We start from the raw sequence: 20,011 nt of genomic DNA, 5'->3' as shown, positions 1-20,011 counted from the left end.
ATAGTAACGCCGTGTTTTTTTTCCCTCAGTAACGCTAACGGCGTTGTAACGGAAGAAACAGTAATTCGTTTGATTACTCGTTACTGAAAAAAGTAATTCCGTTAGTAACGCCGTTTATCTATAACGCCGTTATTCCCAACACTGGTCAGGACTCTGTGCAGGCCATTCAAGTTCCTCCACACCAAACTCACTCATCCATGTCTTTAAGGACCTTGCTTTGCGCACTGGTGCACAGTCATGTTGGAACAGGAAAGGGCCATCCCCAAACTGTTCCCACAAAGTTGGGAGCATGAAATTGTCCAAAATGTCTTGGTATGCTGAAGCATTAAACTTCCATAATCCTCCATAATCCCATAATCCTCCCTCCACCAAACCTCTAAAGTCCAGTGGTGGTGTGCTTTACACCACTGCATCCGACACTTTGCATTGCACTTAGTGACGTAAGGCTTGGATGCAGCTGCTCGGCCATGGAAACCCATTACATGAAGCTCTCTACACACTGTTCTTGAGCTAATCTGAAGGCCCCATGAAGTTTGGAGGTCTGTAGCTTTTGACTCTGCAGAAAGTTGCCGACTTCTGCACACTGTGTGCCTCAGCATTAGGGCTTGGTAAAAAAAAAAAAAAAAAGATTTCTCAATTTTAATTGATTCTAATTTTTACGAACCGGTATTGATTCTTAAATCCCAAGAATCCCATTCTGCCTTAATGCCAGTTACAGCGCAAAATAAACATGAATGAGCATCTGAAAGTGTGTTAAAAGAAACAGTACAACTTACCGAAATCCGTATCATGTCACGTGCAATCGCTCAATCAGTGTTTAAACCGCGGAAAGACATCAATAAAACAGCTGGTAAACAATGTCATGTAATGTCAAATTTACCTCAGAAAAACCATATCCAGTGTCCATAAACTCGTTAGTCAGCTAGAAAAATTTACTCCAGGGAGCAGCATTTTGATAAATATATGCACTATATTACATGCATTATAATTTTTAATGTTCTTCAATATTTAAAGCATGTTTGAATAAATCTGGAAAGTTTTTATGACAGCCACCAATTTAAATGTTTATATTTCATATAACTTTATTATACAAAAAACATAATTGAGTGTAATTTAAGTGTTTGTATACAAATCAGTTAATTCCCATAGTTTACAGAATTATTTAAGAGATTTGTTTTCCTTGAGAAAATTAGCCATGTATTGTACCTGATACATATCCAAAATAATCGATATTGAATCGGAATCGAATTGCAAGCTTGTGAATCGAAATCGAATCAAATCGTGAAATTTGTGTCAACACCCAGCCCTACTAAGCATGCGCTGACAGTGACACCACTCTGTAATTTTACAACAGAGTTGCTAATGTTCCCAATTTCTTCCACTTTGTTATAATACCCCTTACAGTTGACTGTGGAATATTTAGTAGTGAGGAAATGTCACGAATGGACTTATTGCACAGGTGGCAACCTATTACGGTACCACGCTTGAATTCACTGAGCACCTGAGAGCGACCCATTCTTTCACAAATGTTTGTAGAAGCAGTCTGCATTGCTGGGTACTTGATTTTATATACCTGTGGCCATGGAAGTGATTGGAACACCTGAATACAATGATTTGGAGGGGTGTCCCAATACTTTTGGCAACATAGTGTACATACATATACAGTGAGGAAAATAAGTATTTGAACACCCTGCTATTTTGCAAGTTCTCCCACTTGGAAATCATGGAGGGGTCTGAAATTGTCATCGTAGGTGCATTACCACTGTGAGAGACATAATCTTAAAAAAAAAAATCCAGAAATCACAATATATGATTTTTTAACTATTTATTTGTATGATACAGCTGCAAATAAGTACAACCCCAAATCAGAAAAAGTTGGGACGGTATGGAAAACGCAAATAAAAAAAAAAGAAGTGATTTCTAAATTTACTTTGACTTGTATTTCATTGCAGACAATATGAACACAAAATATTTCATGTTTTGTCTGGTCAACTTCATGTCATTTGTAAATATGCATCCTTTCCTGTCATTCAGACCTGCACCACATTTAAAAAAAAGTTGGGACAGGAGCAATTTAGGGCTAGTAATGAGGTAAAATGGTTAAATAATGATGTGATTTGAAACAGGTGATGTCAACAGGTGATTGTAATTATGATTTGGTACAAAAGCAGCATCCAAGAAAGGTCTAATCCTTTAGGAGCAAAGATGGGCAGAGGATCGCCAGTTTGCCAACAAATACGTGAAAAAATTATTGAAATGTTTAAAAACAATGTTCCTCAAAGAAAGATAGGAAGAGATTTGGATTTTTCACATTCAACAGTACATAACATAATTAAAAGATTCAAGGAATCTGGAGGAATTTCAGTGCGTAATGGACAAGGGCGCAAGCCTAAGCTGAACAACCGTGATCTCCGATCCCTCAGGCGGCACTGCATCACGAATCGTCATTCATCTATAAGCGATATCACCACATGGGCTCAGGACTACTTTGGCAAACCTTTTTCAAGTACCACAATATGTAGTTACATCCACAAATGCCACTTAAAACTGTACTGTGCCAAAAGGAAGCCCTATGTTAACAGTGTCCAGAAGCGCCGTCGACTTCTCTGGGCTCAGAGGCATCTGGGATGGACCATCACACAGTGGAAACGTGTACTGTGGTCAGATGAATCAGTATTTGAGATATTTTTTGGGAGGAATGGACGCCGTGTGCTCTGGACCAAAGAAGAAAAGGATCATCCAGACTGTTACCAGCAACAAGTCCGAAAGCCAGGGTCTGTCATGGTATGGGGTTGTGTCAGTGCCCTTGGCAAAGGTAACTTGCACTTCTGTGAAGGCACCATTAATGCTGAAAAGTACATAGAGATTTTGGAGCATAATATGCTGCCTTCAAGAAGACATCTTTTCCAGGGACGTCCATGCATATTTCAACAAGACAATGCAAAACCACATTCTGCACACATTACAAAGTCCTGGCTGCGGAGGAAGAGGGTACGGGTACTTGACTGGCCTGCCTGCAGTCCCGACCTGTCTCCAATAGAGAATTTTGAAGTGCAAAATGCGACAACGAAGACCCCGTACTGTTGCCCACCTTAAGACTTGTTTGCAGGAAGAATGGGACAAAATTACACCTGAATCACTTGGTGTCTTCAGTCCCTAAACGTCTTTTAAGTGTTGTGAAAAGGAATGGCAACATTACAAAGTGGTAAATGCTTTACTGTCCCAACTTTTTTTTAAATGTGTTGCAGGTCTGAATGACAGGAAAGGATGCATATTTACAAATGACATGAAGTTGACCAGACAAAACATTAAATATTTTTTGTTCATATTGTCTGCAATGAAATAGTAATGAAAAAGTCAAAGTAAATTTAGAAATCACTTCTTTTTCTTTTTTTTGCGTTTTCCATACTGTCCCAACTTTTTCTGATTTGGGGTTGTATTTGAAAACCTGTCTATCAGCTAGAATTCTGACCCTCAAAGACCTGTTAGTCTGCCTTTAAAATGTCCACCTCCACTCCATTTATTATCCTAAATTAGATGCACCTGTTTGAGGTCGTTAGCTGCATAAAGACACCTGTCCACCCCATACAATCAGTAAGAATCCAACTACTAACATGGCCAAGACCAAAGAGCTGTCCAAAGACACTAGAGACAAAATTGTACACCTACACAAGGCTGGAAAGGGCTACAGGGAAATTGCCAAGCAGCTTGGTGAAAAAAGGTCCACTGTTGGAGCAATCATTAGAAAATGGAAGAAGCTAAATATGACTGTCAATTAGGGGTGCACCGATCCGATATTAGGATCGGATATCGGCCGCGATACTGACAAAATAGCTGGATCGGGGATCGGAAAAATTAACAGATCCACAAGCCGATCCAGGTGTTTTTTTTCCGTCGCAGCAGAACCTACGTCATTCGTCAGCTTCACGTGTGTCGCATGCTAGAAGGGAGCGAGCCACGGCTGTGTGGAGGAGATATTTCACGCTTGCCACGCCAACTAGTTCGTCGCTGTTTCGAGGGTATTGCTGCAAAGTCAGGGTCTTTCCTGCATTGACATTTTTTTGACGGCCAAAGCCTAATTTGATGAGTTATTGTGATTTACGAGTGATGTAGAACAGATGCTGCGCTTGTGACTGAGTGACAGAGAGACCGATCTGAGAGCTCCTCCCCCGCGCACGCTCTCTGGGTCTTCAAAATAATCAGTGTTCGCTCTCATATTTCACATATTAATCCAAATCAAAAGCTCGGAAGACCGAAACCATGTTGCACGTGACACATTCGGACAATTTTGTCCTTGAATTATCACTGGGTGTGAATTGCGCTCAAAAAACATTGACTCTTCTCTGACCAGCTGACATAAAGCATACTTTCAATAAGCGGGAGACAAATTATATCCAGTTATGAAGTGTTTTCTGTGTGTTGACATCTTTCGCGATGTTCTAACAGACGGGATTCGCACACAACGCGTCTGCTAATGTCCGATTCGTGACCTAATGACTCCTTTGAACCGAATCATTTTAACGACTGGCCAGAACAACTGATCTGTCCAACACTGAACTCATGAACTCAGTTTATTAATTTACTCAGAACGCAACTGAAATGAGAACACAAGTGTGCTTACCCAATTTAGCAAGAGTGGGTAGTAAGAATTATTTTTAATTATCAACAGTATTTCATCTTATTTCTGTTGACAATGTGTAGTAAAATAAATAGGCCTAGCCTACAATCATTTAATCTGGAGTGAGGTGAAACCAGAACAAAGTTGTTATTAGCTAGCTGAAAATTTTTATTAAATTGCATATGGCAGAAAATTAGACTATTTGTTAATTTGTAATGCTACTTTTTAATATTGATATGATTATATACCAAAACAATTATCTGTAGTGTAAAAAAATGTTTGGTAACTGTCAGATTACTATTGTATGTTTGACCAATACACTGTTTTTTGTTTCCACTGCTACATTTTATTTATTTAAAGAAGTTAGATTACATTCTATTTTAGATTTGAATGCACAATTGTTTTTTAAATAAATAAGAATTCAACACCTTACATACATCTGTTATTTTGTCTTAGTTATGTCTAGTTAGTAAAGTCTGGTGCCTTTAGTCTCTTCAAGGAAGGTATAAGGTGGAAGATATACAGTTTATTATTAATTCAACAATATATCGGATCGGTATCGGGTATCGACAGATACACAAAGCCCAGGCATCGGTATCGGTATCGGGACTGAAAAAGTCGGATCGGTGCACCCCTACTGTCAATCTCCCTCGGACTGGGGCTCCATGCAAGATCTCACCTTGTGGGGTCTCAATGATCATAAGAAAGGTGAGAAATCAGCCCAGAACTACACGGGAGGAGCTGGTCAATGACCTGAAAAGAGCTGGGACCACCGTTTCCAAGGTTACTGTTGGTAATACACTAAGACGTCATGGTTTGAAATCATGCATGGCACGGAAGGTTCCCCTGCTTAAACCAGCACATGTCCAGGCCCATCTTAAGTTTGCCAATGACCATTTGGATGATCCAGAGGAGTGTTGGTCATAATTCCACTAAACTTGTTTGGAGGAAGAAGAATGATGAGTACCATCCAAGAACACCATCCCTACTGTGAAGTGTGGGGGTGGTAGCATCATGCTTTGGGGGTGTTTTTCTGCACATGGGACAGGGTGACTGCACTGTAATTAGGAGAGGATGACCATGTATGGGGCCATGTATTGCGAGATTTTGGGGAACAACCTCCTTCCCTCAGTTAGAGCATTGAAGATGGGTTGAGACTGGGTCTTCCAACATGACAATGACTCGAAGCACACAGCCAGGATAACCAAGGAGTGGCTCTGTAAGAAGCATATCAAGGTTCTGGCGTGGCCTAGCCAGTCTCCAGACCAAAACCCAATAGAGAATCTTTGGAGGGAGATCAAACTCTGTGTTTCTCAGCGACAGGCCAGAAACCTGACTGATCTAGAGAAGATCTGTGTGGAGGAGTGAGCCAAAATCCCTCCTGCAGTGTGTGCAAACCTGGTGAAAAACTACAGGAAACGTTTGACCTCTGTACTTGCAAACAAAGGCTACTGTACCAAATATTAACATTGATTTTCTCAGGTGTTCAAATACTTATTTGCAGCTGTATCATACAAATAAATAGTTAAAAAATCATACATTGTGATTTCCGGATTTTTTTTTTTAGATTTTGTCTCTCACAGTGGACATGCACCTACGATGACAATTTCAGACCCCTCCATGATTTCTAAGTGGGAGAACTTGCAAAATAGCAGGGTGTTCAAATACTTATTTTCCTCACTGTATATTATAAATGTTCACATTACAAAAATAAAACAGTAAAATACAAAAAACACTAAATTAACAACATGATCAAAACTTTGATGTACTACATGTACTGTCGTCTGATTGATATAGTTTATACTTTTTTATCAAGTAAAAGGCCTTTTAGTAAAACTGTAAAAACGTCCACCTTCAGGCTGTGGTATATGTATATTTTGCTGTGAACTCTTTACTGATTTGTATAAAGTAAATATAAGAATAACTTTTATATTGTTTGTAATATTTCAAGATGATTATTTACTGGACTGAAGCAACTTAAGTTTACATGATTATCCATAGATTAATTATTTTTTATTTTTTTTATAGAAAATCATGTTAAAATGTGAGCATCAAATATGATACATCAGGCTTTTAAGGAAGGTTTATTTGTTCATCTCTCAAGCATCATCGTATTGCATTGCATTGCATTACATTGTGTTAAAAAAAAGCATTTAAATAGCATCTTACTAAGACATTATTGGAAGGTATAAAGTGATAACTGATATGTAAATGCACTTTATGAAAGTAGTCTGCTATACTATTCTAAAGATCACTGATTTACATTACAAGATATCAGAATTTTATCTGGCCATATAAATATCAGCAACTGCACCAAAACATATTTTTGCTCAGTTAAGACCACCTGAATAAAATAATTGAGTTTTTTTTTCCTCGAGTATGAGCTCCATATTTTTTACTATATTATAATAGTACTATATGAACCATAAAAGCCTGATGAATCAAATATGATACTCAACAAAAAACATTTACGCAAAGTTTTTTTTAAAGATGTTTCAATATATTTGGTCTAAAGGGTAAATAAAATGTTCCATTTAAAAAAAAATAATAATAATTCTGACTAATATGTCAGGCTTTTAAGAATTAACTAATCGAGGATACATTTTGTTGTTGATTATTTTATATTATTATCAGTTTTAACAAATTGTTGTGCTGTATCTGTAAGCTTTGATTGTGGTAAACGGAGCAGCACTGAATGCCTTTAGTAAATGCGTGAGAGGTGACATTCAGTAAAATACTGTGCTTGCAAACAGAGAAAGCGTGCGTGGGTGGACGAAACACTGAAAGACCTTCTGTTGTTATTCACACAATCACATTTTGACAAACATCATCGCAATACAGCCAGTGCCAGTCTGTTTTCGAGCTATGAATTAGGTCATATTAGATGAGGGACAGGTGGTTTTGCTTGCTGCACGGTGGGGAAATAAAACAGAGTAATTGCTTTGCAGCAGAATTGCAGCCTGCAGGTTATGATGTCTTCACATGTTTGGAATTCTTTTATGGCATTAATATGATTTAATGGGAATTGATGATCACTGCTCCTGGCATTCGTTCTTGATTCAGTTACTGAGGGTAAAGTGGGGTGAGCAAACTTTATTTAGTGGGATATAACGCATTAGTTTGACAGCCAAGGTAAAGGAAGTACAAGCCAATAACATCATGAACACTGAATATGTGGAAGTTTAAGGCTTTCAGAAGTAAATACAGTCTCTGTTGGGAGTCGATTTGCATTGCAAAAAACACAGGCGCTATTGTACGACATCCATCAGCACAGTCGGAGTGCTGTTGGGCCGAGCGAAGCGTTTCGCGCAAGGAAACAAAAACGAACTGCGAGGCAGGGGGACATGCAAATGTGAACTTTTCCCCTCCAAACGAATCAGTGTTCACCGCTCTCCAACGGACTCACCCGCGCACGTCACATTTTGAATCACAACATCACCACAGTATTCAGACAATCCTCTTTCACTTTTGGACGCCACATATCACATTAAGAAGCTGGGGTCATACATTTACAACAAGAGCTCATTTGTTAACATTAGTTAATGTATTAAAGGGATAGTTCACCCAAAAATGAAAAGTAGCCCATGATTTACTCACAAATATAATCTTTGTATTTGCATTCACTTTAAAAGCAAAAGAAAAAATCTGCAATAGTATTTACAAAACTTTCCAAAAGCGGAAAAAAACTATTGATAGAGTGATTACAGCAGTCAGAAGAGAGAAAGATGTCAAATTTTCCGTCACTCCTTTAGCTGTTGTATTAGAAACACCCTCGCAGCAGCATTAATTTGTTTTTTGTCATTTACTGCCAAGGTAATATAACACAAAGCACAGCGGTATTAATGTGTATTACATTTTTTAACGATGAAAATATTTAAAAATATATAAAAATAAATATAAAACTACATCTGCGATGTTGATAACTGTGGAAATGCGTCATCACAGTCTGTGAAAAGGGTAAATTAAAGCATTGGAACAAATAATGTGTGGTACTGCATAGCCTATATCCAAAAAACAAGATTATAGTCATTAGCAAAACTGAAGTCAAGAGTATACAGCTGTCAGGGTGTATTAATAAAAACAAGACCGAGAAAACAATGTGTTTTAAAAATCATGCCTAGAAGCTGCTCTATAAAGTATGTGGACACTTAAGCCACACTTAAAATTTTAATTGCAAGAGACACAATTTTCTTTAGTTTTGTTAAATGTTTTACTTAATAAAAGTGTTTTTGTATGATAGGCCTATTATTTTAAATAAATGTCACTTGATTTGATATTTTGTTAGCTAATCTAATGAAAAAATTGTGTAGCTAAAGTGTCCAAAACCCTTTTGCATCAACTCTTTACTTGTAAGATTTTAGGTTTTTATTATTTTTGATTTGTTGTCAAGCATTGAATATATATTATCAAATAATACATTTGCAAATAAGAGGTTAATAAGAGGATTTTTTTTAAGGGTCTATAAATATAGTTAAATATAAAGTAAAACAACGTAGTAAAATCAGCTATATCTGTACAATATGGTAGAAAGCCGCTGTACTAAAAGAAAATATGCTAAAAGTAGGAACAGTCTTTTCTGATGATGCTGCTAAATGTTCTATGGTGCAAAAAAGACTTGCATTCCAGAAATAGCCCTTATTTAATAATTAATGCAAATAAGAACCAAAGTCATTGCAAGAAGCAAGTCAGTCTCCAATTTAATGTTGAAACCCCCAAGCCAGAGATCTTTTCACACTGAACTATATATGGCACAGTGAAAAACATAATCAAACAAATATTGATCTATACAGTATTACCATTATATTACTAATAATTGTTTAGTACCTCAACGCTCAACTATTTTAAAATAAACACACCAAACCAGCATGTGTAAAAACATGCAGTGGTTGTAGTGTTGGCCAATACTCCTCACAGTAAAATCGGGGTTAAAAATTTTATTACAGTTAGGCATATTTGCTCATTTATTTGATCATTAAAGTAAGGGTGTGAACCTACACTGGTCTCACGGTTCGGTTCGATTACGATTATCATGCCATCGATTCGGTTCAATTCGATATCACGAAGCATCACAATGCATTGACAGACGCACTGCATCCTCATGTATACAATTTTGTCAGTCAGTTATATGAACTGAACCTTTACCTGCTCAAAGAAAACACGCTTCTTGAATGTATCAAACATCAAACAAAACTCAAGTCTGGGCACAGGAGCATTTAGAACAAATACACAAAATACTAAAAGTCACTTCAGTCAAAACTAAAGACTAAATGCATCTGGTTGTTCAAACCACAACAATGCTAAAAAAAAATCAAGTGTGAGTGTGTAATGGGCTATATGAAATGTTATAGCCAGATATGACCGCGCTACTGAAGCACGCAACGCCGCAGACGAGCAGCTGCGTATCTCTTCATCAAGCCAGCGCACAAACTACTGAAAGTAAAGTCGTAGGTGCTCATACATAAATCATATTCATTAAAAGTAAAGAAACTGAATGATCTTACCAGTGCTGTTGCCACATTCTCTCCTATTGTGGTCTTTGATTTTGAAATGAGCTGGTGATTAATAAAATGCAGCTCATATCTGTTGTTTTTGGTGACGTTAACTCCATTAAATCTGCATGTAGTGCGGGAATTGGAGATCGGATTATATATGTTTTGCGGAGATACATTTATGTGCCCAAGTGTAAATGAAATCGTTTTGATAAATCGGAGAGCTTTAATTTACACACAGCGCCTGTGTTCTCCATGTCGTGCTTACCAGGTTGTTTATAAAAGCCGAAATGTGCCCAGATGTCGGCTTTTAAAGGTGTCATGAACTGGCTTTTTTTATTTTTGTATACTGTTGTCTGGGGTCAATTTATGACGTTTGCATGGTTTTAACATTCAAAAACATCAGAATGAATAAGTAATAGGCTATATTCTGCCTTGGTTTTGAGGCTCTCTGAAAAACGCTCGGTTTTGATGGGCGTGCCGCACTGAACACTTGGAAGTAAACGCCCATGGCTAGGATTGGATAAGATTTGCATATTTAATGAGCTTCAGCTCCCTCAGTACTTGTGGGGATTGTTTTGAAAGCGTCTGGGGAAACGCTCACAGGACTCGCGAAATGCTTTTATCAAACAAACACAATGATTCATCTCTCATCCACACGCGATTGATTGGTCATTGCTTTATTCTATTTAAAAGATATATACATTTGAACAAAATAAAAAATAATTTGGTCAATGTCTCATTAATCACAATTTGTTTCGTTATTGGATGAATCAGCGTTTGTGAATAAATCTTTTATATGAATGATTCAATGACAAACACATTTTTAAACACTCACTTGTCGCCAGTCGCAACCTCCTGGCATAACGATAAGCAATTCAATACATACCTACAAGTGTCAATATACTTTTTTAAAAGATGATTTACTCTTATTTTGATCAATACCATGTTTATACCCAAACTAAAGCTTTTATCCCGTTATTTACACGTTTGTAACAAATAAATAATGATAATGAGTGGTTGAAATGAGGTTTGTTTGTGAAGCTGCTTCATACACGGCAGCTGCACTCTCCGGATCAGGGGCAGCGTGAACGCAGGTTTAAATGTTGCTGTGTGATGACCGTCCTTTCAAAGGTTCACCAAAGTCTTCCTTTTAAACAGTTTTACATCACAAGCATCAGCTGCACGTGTTTTGTCACTGCCCATAACAATGAATGAGACCGTTCACATCGGAAGCGTGGCGGCCGACCCTCTCATGGTGTGTGTTCCTGGCGCGGAACAGATTGAGCATTTTCAATTCATTCCTATGGAAGTTCATAGGAATTAATTAGAAAATGCTCTGCTCCGCTTTCTTAGTGACAGTGGACACCCGTCATTCATTAACATGGGCAGCGGCAAACATGCACTGTTCACGCTCAGCTGATGCTTGCAATGTGAAACAAGCATAAAAGACACAGCAGAATCGTGGTCATTTTGGAATGAGATCACGTGGGTGTTTGAATCGAGATCATTATCTTTTAACGATTAAACGTGCAGCTCTACACCCACTCCTTTTTTTAATCCCCATAAATCATAAGCAGTGTCTCAGGACAAGCTGTTTGCAGATGCTACCTTTGTGACGTCATAACTGCTGACGGACTCTGCCTCTTAGACCCCGCCCTCAGTGTGCTGTACACAGTCCGCCATTTTCTACACGCTGTTGCAGCTGTAGTGATGAGATAAATGTCTCAGATCCGTACTAAGAAAGCCTGGTATTTTATTGTTGATTGTAAGAGTGAGCATAAGACTCTTCATTTCCTCCTGGGAACTGAGCCACTGAAGATGCAGTGGATTCCATTTGTTTAGATGGGAATGTGCCCCTCAAGTTACCTAAAATCTAATCATTTTACACCAGACTGATTGGTGAACGAGGGTCAATACAAAGCAGGTTTAGCTAAAAAGTTGTTCCTCAAGGATGGAGCAGTATCAACTGTTCGTGATCCAGCTTCCCACCCTGAAGACGAAAGTATCACAGTTTATATTTTGAAAATTGCCTTTACAAATGTGCTTGTTAGCCATTTCTGTGGCTAAAGATACCACTAATGTCTATGATTATATTCACAGAGATGAGAGTTATGTTCGTTTATTATGAATTATGCAGTAAGGTGGTTGTCTTTTTAAATACTGTGTACATTTTTTGAATAGATAAAAAAATGTTTTGCACAGACAGCACAGCGTCATTCTCAAAGTTGTTGCTTCTGCTGGAGTCTCTCCTTCATCAGTATCAGACTCACATAGGGCTGAACAACTGTATTTACTAGGGATGCCTCGATCAGGAATTTTGCAGCCGATACCGAGTACCAATTTCTTGTCATGGTGATCGGCCGATATCGATCCCGATTCCAATGCTTCACTGATTTGTAAGCTCTCTGATCACAGTTAACCTTTTTTCAGATAAAAAAAAAAAAGAAATACTAGTCTATAGATGTTGCCTTTATTATATATTTGTTACATTTTTATGGTAATTATGTACTGTAATGTAACTAATGTTTAAACATGATACTAAATAATCACAAAAATGATTCATTATACAGTGAACATTTTAATATGCCTTTTAAATGGGGTTTCTGCATAACACTATGCATATCAGGATACTTAATAGTGCTGTATTTTCTAAGTTTTTCTATTTGGATAAAAAAAAAATCTGTATTTATTTTAATAATAATTTTATTTAATATCCTGCCCAATGATGTCCTAAAAACAATGTTGATATTGAAGGCTATTAAAAAATACAGTGAATGTAATCTAGGCATGTATTAATAATTTAGTTTTTTAATTCACTGAACTAAAAAATTTAAATAAAAACAAAAGCATATTAGCCTATATTTGAATACCCAATTATAATGGTCACTTTCATAAAACTACACATGTAGGTTTAAAATTCCACATATGGCACATTTATTGTCCAACAACAAATATTTTAGAAATATGTATACTTTAGCCAGAATTATTGCGTTCTATTACGTTCCGTCTGTTTGGTGCGCGTCCATGCGGGTCAATGCGAAATTTTTGCGGAGATTAACATGCAGAAGGCTCGTCGTCTCCTGACAGCAAAATGGACATATTTGCATGACTTTCTAACATTTACAGATGGAGAATATACCTGTGAAATGTAAGTTATGCACTGAGGAAAGCACCACATTTCAAACGCATGAAACACCGCAGGTATTAGTCTGTCAGCACAAGTATCTCTCAGAGCGTCTGACAGGGGCGGGCAAGCTGCTTTAAACTATACGTGTTAACTATATCTTACCAGTTATTTTAAAGCCCTTAATATAAAGTCATGTTTAGGACAAATTGTATCATGCACTTTCCCTACACCCGCTCATTCTGCGTAGGCCTACTCCGCTACTTTTCAGATGCGTTCGTATCAAACTACTGCTCCGAATGGCGTTTGCCCACCCCTTAGGACCGACTGACCCATGTTCAACTGCTGTTCACATGGAACACTTCTCCACTTCTGCCTTCAAAGCTCTCGTTTGAATATTTGCTACTACCTATCTTGCGCATTCTGTACGCCCTCACACGCTGACGTCATCAAATTGCGATCGGTTCGTGAGATCGGCCAAGTTTAGTGAGTACCGATCGAATCATAAAATATGATTATCTGCCGATACTGATCTCCGGCCGATCGATCGGAGCCATATTGCTTCTCCGGATTTTTTATTGCCGCCATAGGATCGGCACTAGCTGTAAAAGACAGGCCCTCTTCGGGAAAGGGGGCGGGGAGAAGCAGCTCATTTGCATTTAAAGAGACCCACATGAAAACAAGTGTGTTTTTGCTCAACCCCAAATAGAGGTAAATTGGACAAGCTATAATAAATGATCTGGGGGGTATTTTGAGCTGAAATTTTACAGACACATTTTGGGGACACCAGAGACTTATATTAGAACTTGTGAAAAGGGCCATAATAAGGTCCGCTTTAGTTTACTTGATTATTTACTCACTTATTTATCATTTACTTTTATTATCACAGGAAATGACGTGCACAAAATGTGAAATGTTGTCCATCATTTTGCAAGCCAAGATGGAGTTGGTGATAGAGAAAAATGCCACGTTGCAATATTGGAAATATTTCAGTTTTAAACCATGAAGGTGAGCCAGTGGATATCACACGAGCAATGTGCAAACTTTGCGCGAGGGTTAAGCCGGCGAAGGAGTCTCCAACCCCAGTCAATTATTCACTACAGAAAGTGAAATTAAAAATTGACAGAGCTTTCTTCATCTGAGGCCGCCTTCACAGTGCATATTCTCACAATGCATTATCTACTTCAACATATGCTGATAACAGTAAATACATTTTTTATTTTTTTATATTTCTCTTGTGGCACATTGCGTGCCCTTTCTGGCACAGATACAAAAGTCAACATGGGAACTGATCAATAGAAAGGTTATTCTTCATCTGTTGCTATTTGTATGTACTGTAATCAATTTCAAATAAGTCTATCATATGTTGTTGTAGAGGAGAGAAGTGAGAGAAAGTGTGTTTTTAGTGATTAAGTCATAATGCTGCTCTCAGGCCTGTTATCACACATCCACCCAAGGAGCTGAGTCAGATCGCTGCACTTGAACAGCACTCCAAAGCTCACACACATGAACACAAAGCCACGGCCAAAAATACTGCTGTCAACTAGACAAAAACTAACCAAGTACAACAGACGTAATGTATTTCTCAGATAAATTAACTCCAGTGTTTCCTATTAATTATGTAGACCCTGGCGGCCCTCTATAATCTAATCTGTCCCGCCACATTTTCATAATGAGACGAAAATATTTTTAAACTTCACCTAATATCATAAAAGTTCTCTAACAATGTGTTTTGTGCTATTTCTCCATGTCTAAGTTCACAGTGAAGGCAGCCAACTACATCTCTGCCTGTGCTGAGAGTTTAACATGCATTTGGGAATGCAATGGGACCCAGTTAAGCATTATTTTCACATGTACATAATTTTCAACAATTTTATGGACATATAATTTAAGCATTTCATTAGATTTGTGATAAGAGGCTATTGTAATTACAGAAACTCCAGATGTCCACTAAAATAAAAGCTCAAGGCCAAGGTTTAGCTCTTACAAGTGAAAAAAATTAGCATAAAAGTATTGCAATTTCATGAAAAATACATTTTCTTTCTTTTTTTTTATTTACAGTGCATTTGTTTTACAATAAATATTACTGTCTTGGGTATGATAATAAATTAAATTAATAAAATGAATAGTGCTTGACATGACAGAGCTCAAAGACGGCATGTCTGAAACAAGAGTTACACTTCTAAAAATATCTGACTGTTCATTTAACTCATGACAAAACGCCCAAGAATTCAAGGCCACAGAATCTTTGATGATTTCTGTAATTACAAGAAACTACTGTAAATTAAAAGCCCATTTCTGTCAGTAGGTAGTTGACAAGAACATCAAGCAGAGTGACACAATATACTTCATTTAAACTATTTTAACTAAAACTATTTTGAAATTCTTCAATAATTGATTCATGAACATGCAATTTTTATGACTTTATATCAAGCAATGGGTCCCACTTTTTGGCTAGCTGCTTAGTAATACTTCAGATCTGCAAGAGTGTTTAAAGTTTTTAGGGAAATCAACCGGATTACTTGGGAAATGTTTTAACATTAACAATTTACACACGTTTAAATTAAACCAAAATATACACTTTCCTTTAAAGGTGCAGTGTGTAGTATTTATGAGGATCTATGGACGGAAATGCAATATAATATACATAACTATGTTTTCAGTGGTGTATAAAGACCTTAGATAATGAACCGTTATGTTTTTATTACCTTAGAATGAGCCTACATTTCTATCTACATACACCGTGGGTCCCCTTACAGTGAAGTCACCATTTTGCATCGTCATGTAAAATGCTCTACAGAGCGCTAGCTACTCTCTGCTGCCTCAGACGACATCTTTGTCCTGTGTTGGCCACTGTAGCTTCTTTATTTGCTTCGAAAGGGAGGGGTGAGCGGTGGGCGGTTGCAATTCGCAACCTCACCACTAGATGCCGCTTAAATTTACACAGTACAACTATAAATATATAAATACATGAACTTAAAATCCTGACGCTGAATATTACAAATTAATAATAATATCAATATGATGTCCAACTTTGTGCAGTAATGCACATTACAAATTACTATAATAAAAAAAATAAATGTATTATTTAATAACTATAATATTTTTGTTTCTTAATCTATTATGCACACAGTAGAAAAATACAGAGAGAACTTCAAATTGCAATTTAAACTTCAAATACCAGAAGATATAGGATTTTTCCAATGCCTGTTCAATGTCTAAACCAAAGGAACTTGAAAGTGAAAGTTTGCTTTCTTGGCAAAACAAACATTTAAAAAGACATTAGAGCTCTTTTAGTGATGGGTCATCCATGAACTATTCGTTCATTGCGTCTGTCACCTGTCAAATGAACAAAGGACTCAGAAGGTTTGCGTAGGCGGGCGTGTTCGGGGATTTTGGCTGTTGAAAATATAACATTTAACGTCACTCAAATGAACAAAATGACTCAAATAAAGATTAGCTCATTTTGATGAACAAGTGATACAGCAAAATTATCCGATCCTCCCATCACTATCACCTTCCTAATTTTATTTAACATATTTCCATATGATAACAGAAAGATAATCTGTCATCAGCCAGGCAAATCTTTAATATTCACCTCACAATATAATAAAAAAAAGTTGGATATTACATTAACCCATATCTCTGATACACAGCCTCAGCAGAAAGAATGCCTTACCGCAAACACCATTTCATAACCAATGATCAAAATAATGTCAAGCGATTCATGGCGATAAATGCAGACAAAAATGTCTGCATACTTAAAGGGTTAATTCACCCAAAACAGAAAATTCTGTCATTAATTACGCATCCTCATGTCATTCCAAACCCGTAAGACCTTTGTTCGTCTTCGCAACACAAATTAAGATATTTTTGATGAAATCTGAGAGCACCCTCCATAGCAATTTAATTACCACTTTCAAGGCTCAGAAAGGTAGTAAATACATTGTTATAATAATCTCCTATGTTGGCCAGCTCCTGCGTCAGCATCACACGCATGCATCATGGTGCTCACGTGAACAGCATCGGCCAATGGCAAGCTTGTTTACTACGTTAACAACGTAGGAAGAAATTGTTGAATAAAGCCGTTGTTTTTGCGTACAAAAAGTATTCTCATCGCTTCATAAAATGAATACTGTACTACACTGTAGTCACATGGACTATTTTAACAATGTTTTTACTACCTTTCTGGACCTTGAAAGTGGTAACAAAATAGCTGTCTATAAGGGGTCAGAAAGCTCTCGGATTTCATCAAAAATATATTCATTTGTGTTCTGAAGATGAACAAAGTTCTTACGGGTTTGGAACAACATGAGGGTGATAAATTAATGACAGAATTTCCATTTTTGAGTGAACTAACCCTTTAAACTAGTCTGCATCCATGTACATTGCCCTCAGAAAAGTATCTGGACTCACTTACTCTCTGAATGTGATATCATTACAAGCATACATACATATATATATATATATATATATATATATATATATATATATATATATATATATATATATATATATATATATATATATATATTGTTAATGCAACGAATTAAAAATAAATGTGTGTGGATTAAGCATCCAAATCACTAATCTCTATAGATATATATTTTGGAGCCACTGTACCACCATCATTACTGTTAAATCATCATAAACAAATTTATTTTTTAATGAGAATGGTGGCTTATACCAAGTCACCGTGACCATAGTTTTAAAGTAGTAGTGTAGTAAATATGTTTGTTTTTGTTTTTTTGGCAGAAGGGCCTGAATATGGAGACTGACAATGCAGCACTGGGAATGAATTAACATTTTATCATTGTTATTTATCCTAAATATACAGGCAACACAAAGTCGTTAAATAAGGCTTTAGGTGCTCAATTTGCAACACTTAGGTTTCATAATAATGTGTTGCGATGCAGAACAGCAGGGTTGAGGTTGTGTGTTTGTGAGGAGGCCCCCTGTGTGTGTGGCCTTCACACACACACACACACACACACACACACACACACACACACACACACACACACACACACACACACACACACACACACACACAACCTCCAATTACCCACGTAATTCTTTCCATCCCTGATCGATAAACAACAGCGAATTAGCTACAACCATGAGAAAGACATACGAACTCATTCAGGACTGGAGACATAGAAATAACGCAATAGTGGTAGTTGTGCGTGTGTTTGCGAAGCTACAGAGCGCTAGCTTTAGCAGGAGTGGGCTGTATCTCAAAACCTAGCGAGCTCACTACATAGACGGCTTTCTAGGGCATCACAGGGGGCGTGTACACGGGACGCATTCTTGCGTATAAGACAGAAACCGAATGGCACCGAACGCAGCGTTTCAAAAAACGCTTATGACACAACGGCAAAAACGTTCGCGTTTTGTGTGAATGTAACGTTACGATATACGACGACTGTCTAGGCAGCTTACTAGGTTTTAAGTCACAGCCATGGTCATGATGCACAAACACCATGATTATGTACATTATTATATATTAACGCTTTTAAACGCATTTGGCTGCGATCTTAAATAAATAAACAGATTTAGTTAATCGGGTCAAATGTATTTTATACATGTATTCATTGTATATTTATCTAATACTCTTATAAAGCTGTCATATCTGTGTCATGCATATGCGTTTCTGGTTTATAGTGCTATAATAAAAAAAAAATTGTGAAGAATTTATGTTCTTTTCATATTCAGTCCATTATAAACAGCCTGACCCAATTAAACGACAGCGTATGTGAAGATGCTTAAATGAATGGCAGTAAATGAAGCAGGATTTGGGCCTGTTGTTTACCTCTAAGGACAGGTGAATGAGGGCAGCGCTCGGGTGAGCTCCTGTGTTCCGGAGGAGAGCGCCTCTGCCGCGGGATCAACCGACCGTCCAGCGAGCCGTTTCCTGCCGGACTGGCGAGCGTCGGGCTGCCGGGACTGGAGCTGCTGTGCTGGGCTGCTGCGGTCGGTTCTGTGTTGCTTCCGACTGAGATGGAGGAGGAGAAGGAGGACGCGGGAGGGCGGGTCGGGCTGTGCTGCTGATTTCCACGCAGGAGCTGGTAGGGCACCGTGGCGCGAATGGGCTGCAACCGGCTCGTGTTGCCGGCGGAGGATGATGATGATGATGCTGCTGAGGAGGAGGAGGAGGAGGAGGTGTTGATGGGGGACCCGTCATTGCTGCGCCTGACCCGAGCCGAGTGCACAGGTGATGCTGACATGACTAAACCGAACTTTGTGGTAGTTTTACTGCAAAATACGCCAATAAATACCTTCCCAAAGCCTTCATTAATTCATTAACTAAACTCAAGACATTAATTAAACTTCGTATTAAACGTCTTATAAATGCTAAAAAAAAAAGAAAAACAAAAGCAGAAGCTTATTTTAATGTTGGTGTAGTGCGCTGAAATTGTAGCTTCCCTGAACAAAGTTTTTGTCCTTTAGTCATGCAGATGATTTGTTGACGTTAACTTGCCCTTAAAATGAGTCAGGGGTTCTTCCTAGTCTGGAAACCTAAAAAAGTTGACGCTGAAAAAATATTATCCCGACTGTCGTGTGTCTCAGCACCCCTCTTGTGTTACTCCAAATGACAGGCACTTCAGCGGCACAGTCACCGAGGCGTGTGGGCGGGAGCGTCCGGCGCTCTCACGACCTCTGATTGGTGCGCCGCATGATCGAAATAAAATATGAGTGGTTGGGCGAAAATGATGGACTCAGAAGGAGCCAATAGAGTCATTGTGGTTCAGAACGTTTGGGATTCTGTCTTGCTAT

The 20,011-nt window shown here is 37.9% G+C and overlaps 1 protein-coding gene across 1 annotated transcript in view; it reads right to left on the bottom strand.

Moving 5' to 3' along the window:
- Positions 1-19,846, bottom strand: part of glcci1a (glucocorticoid induced 1a) — a 71,444-nt gene extending 51,598 nt beyond the window's left edge. The window contains exon 1 of the mRNA XM_079828781.1: positions 19,047-19,846. Coding sequence (XP_079684907.1) covers positions 19,047-19,461 — 415 coding nt within the window. The 5' untranslated portion in view covers positions 19,462-19,846. The remainder of the gene's footprint in view (positions 1-19,046) is intronic.
- Positions 19,847-20,011: the final 165 nt, after the last annotated feature.

This window comes from Gobio gobio (genome assembly GCF_949357685.1).
Source record: "Gobio gobio genome assembly, chromosome: 11".
NCBI lineage: Eukaryota > Metazoa > Chordata > Actinopteri > Cypriniformes > Gobionidae > Gobio > Gobio gobio.
The sequence above is the reverse complement of the archived record's forward strand: the minus strand, read 5'-3'. Positions and strand labels throughout refer to the sequence as shown.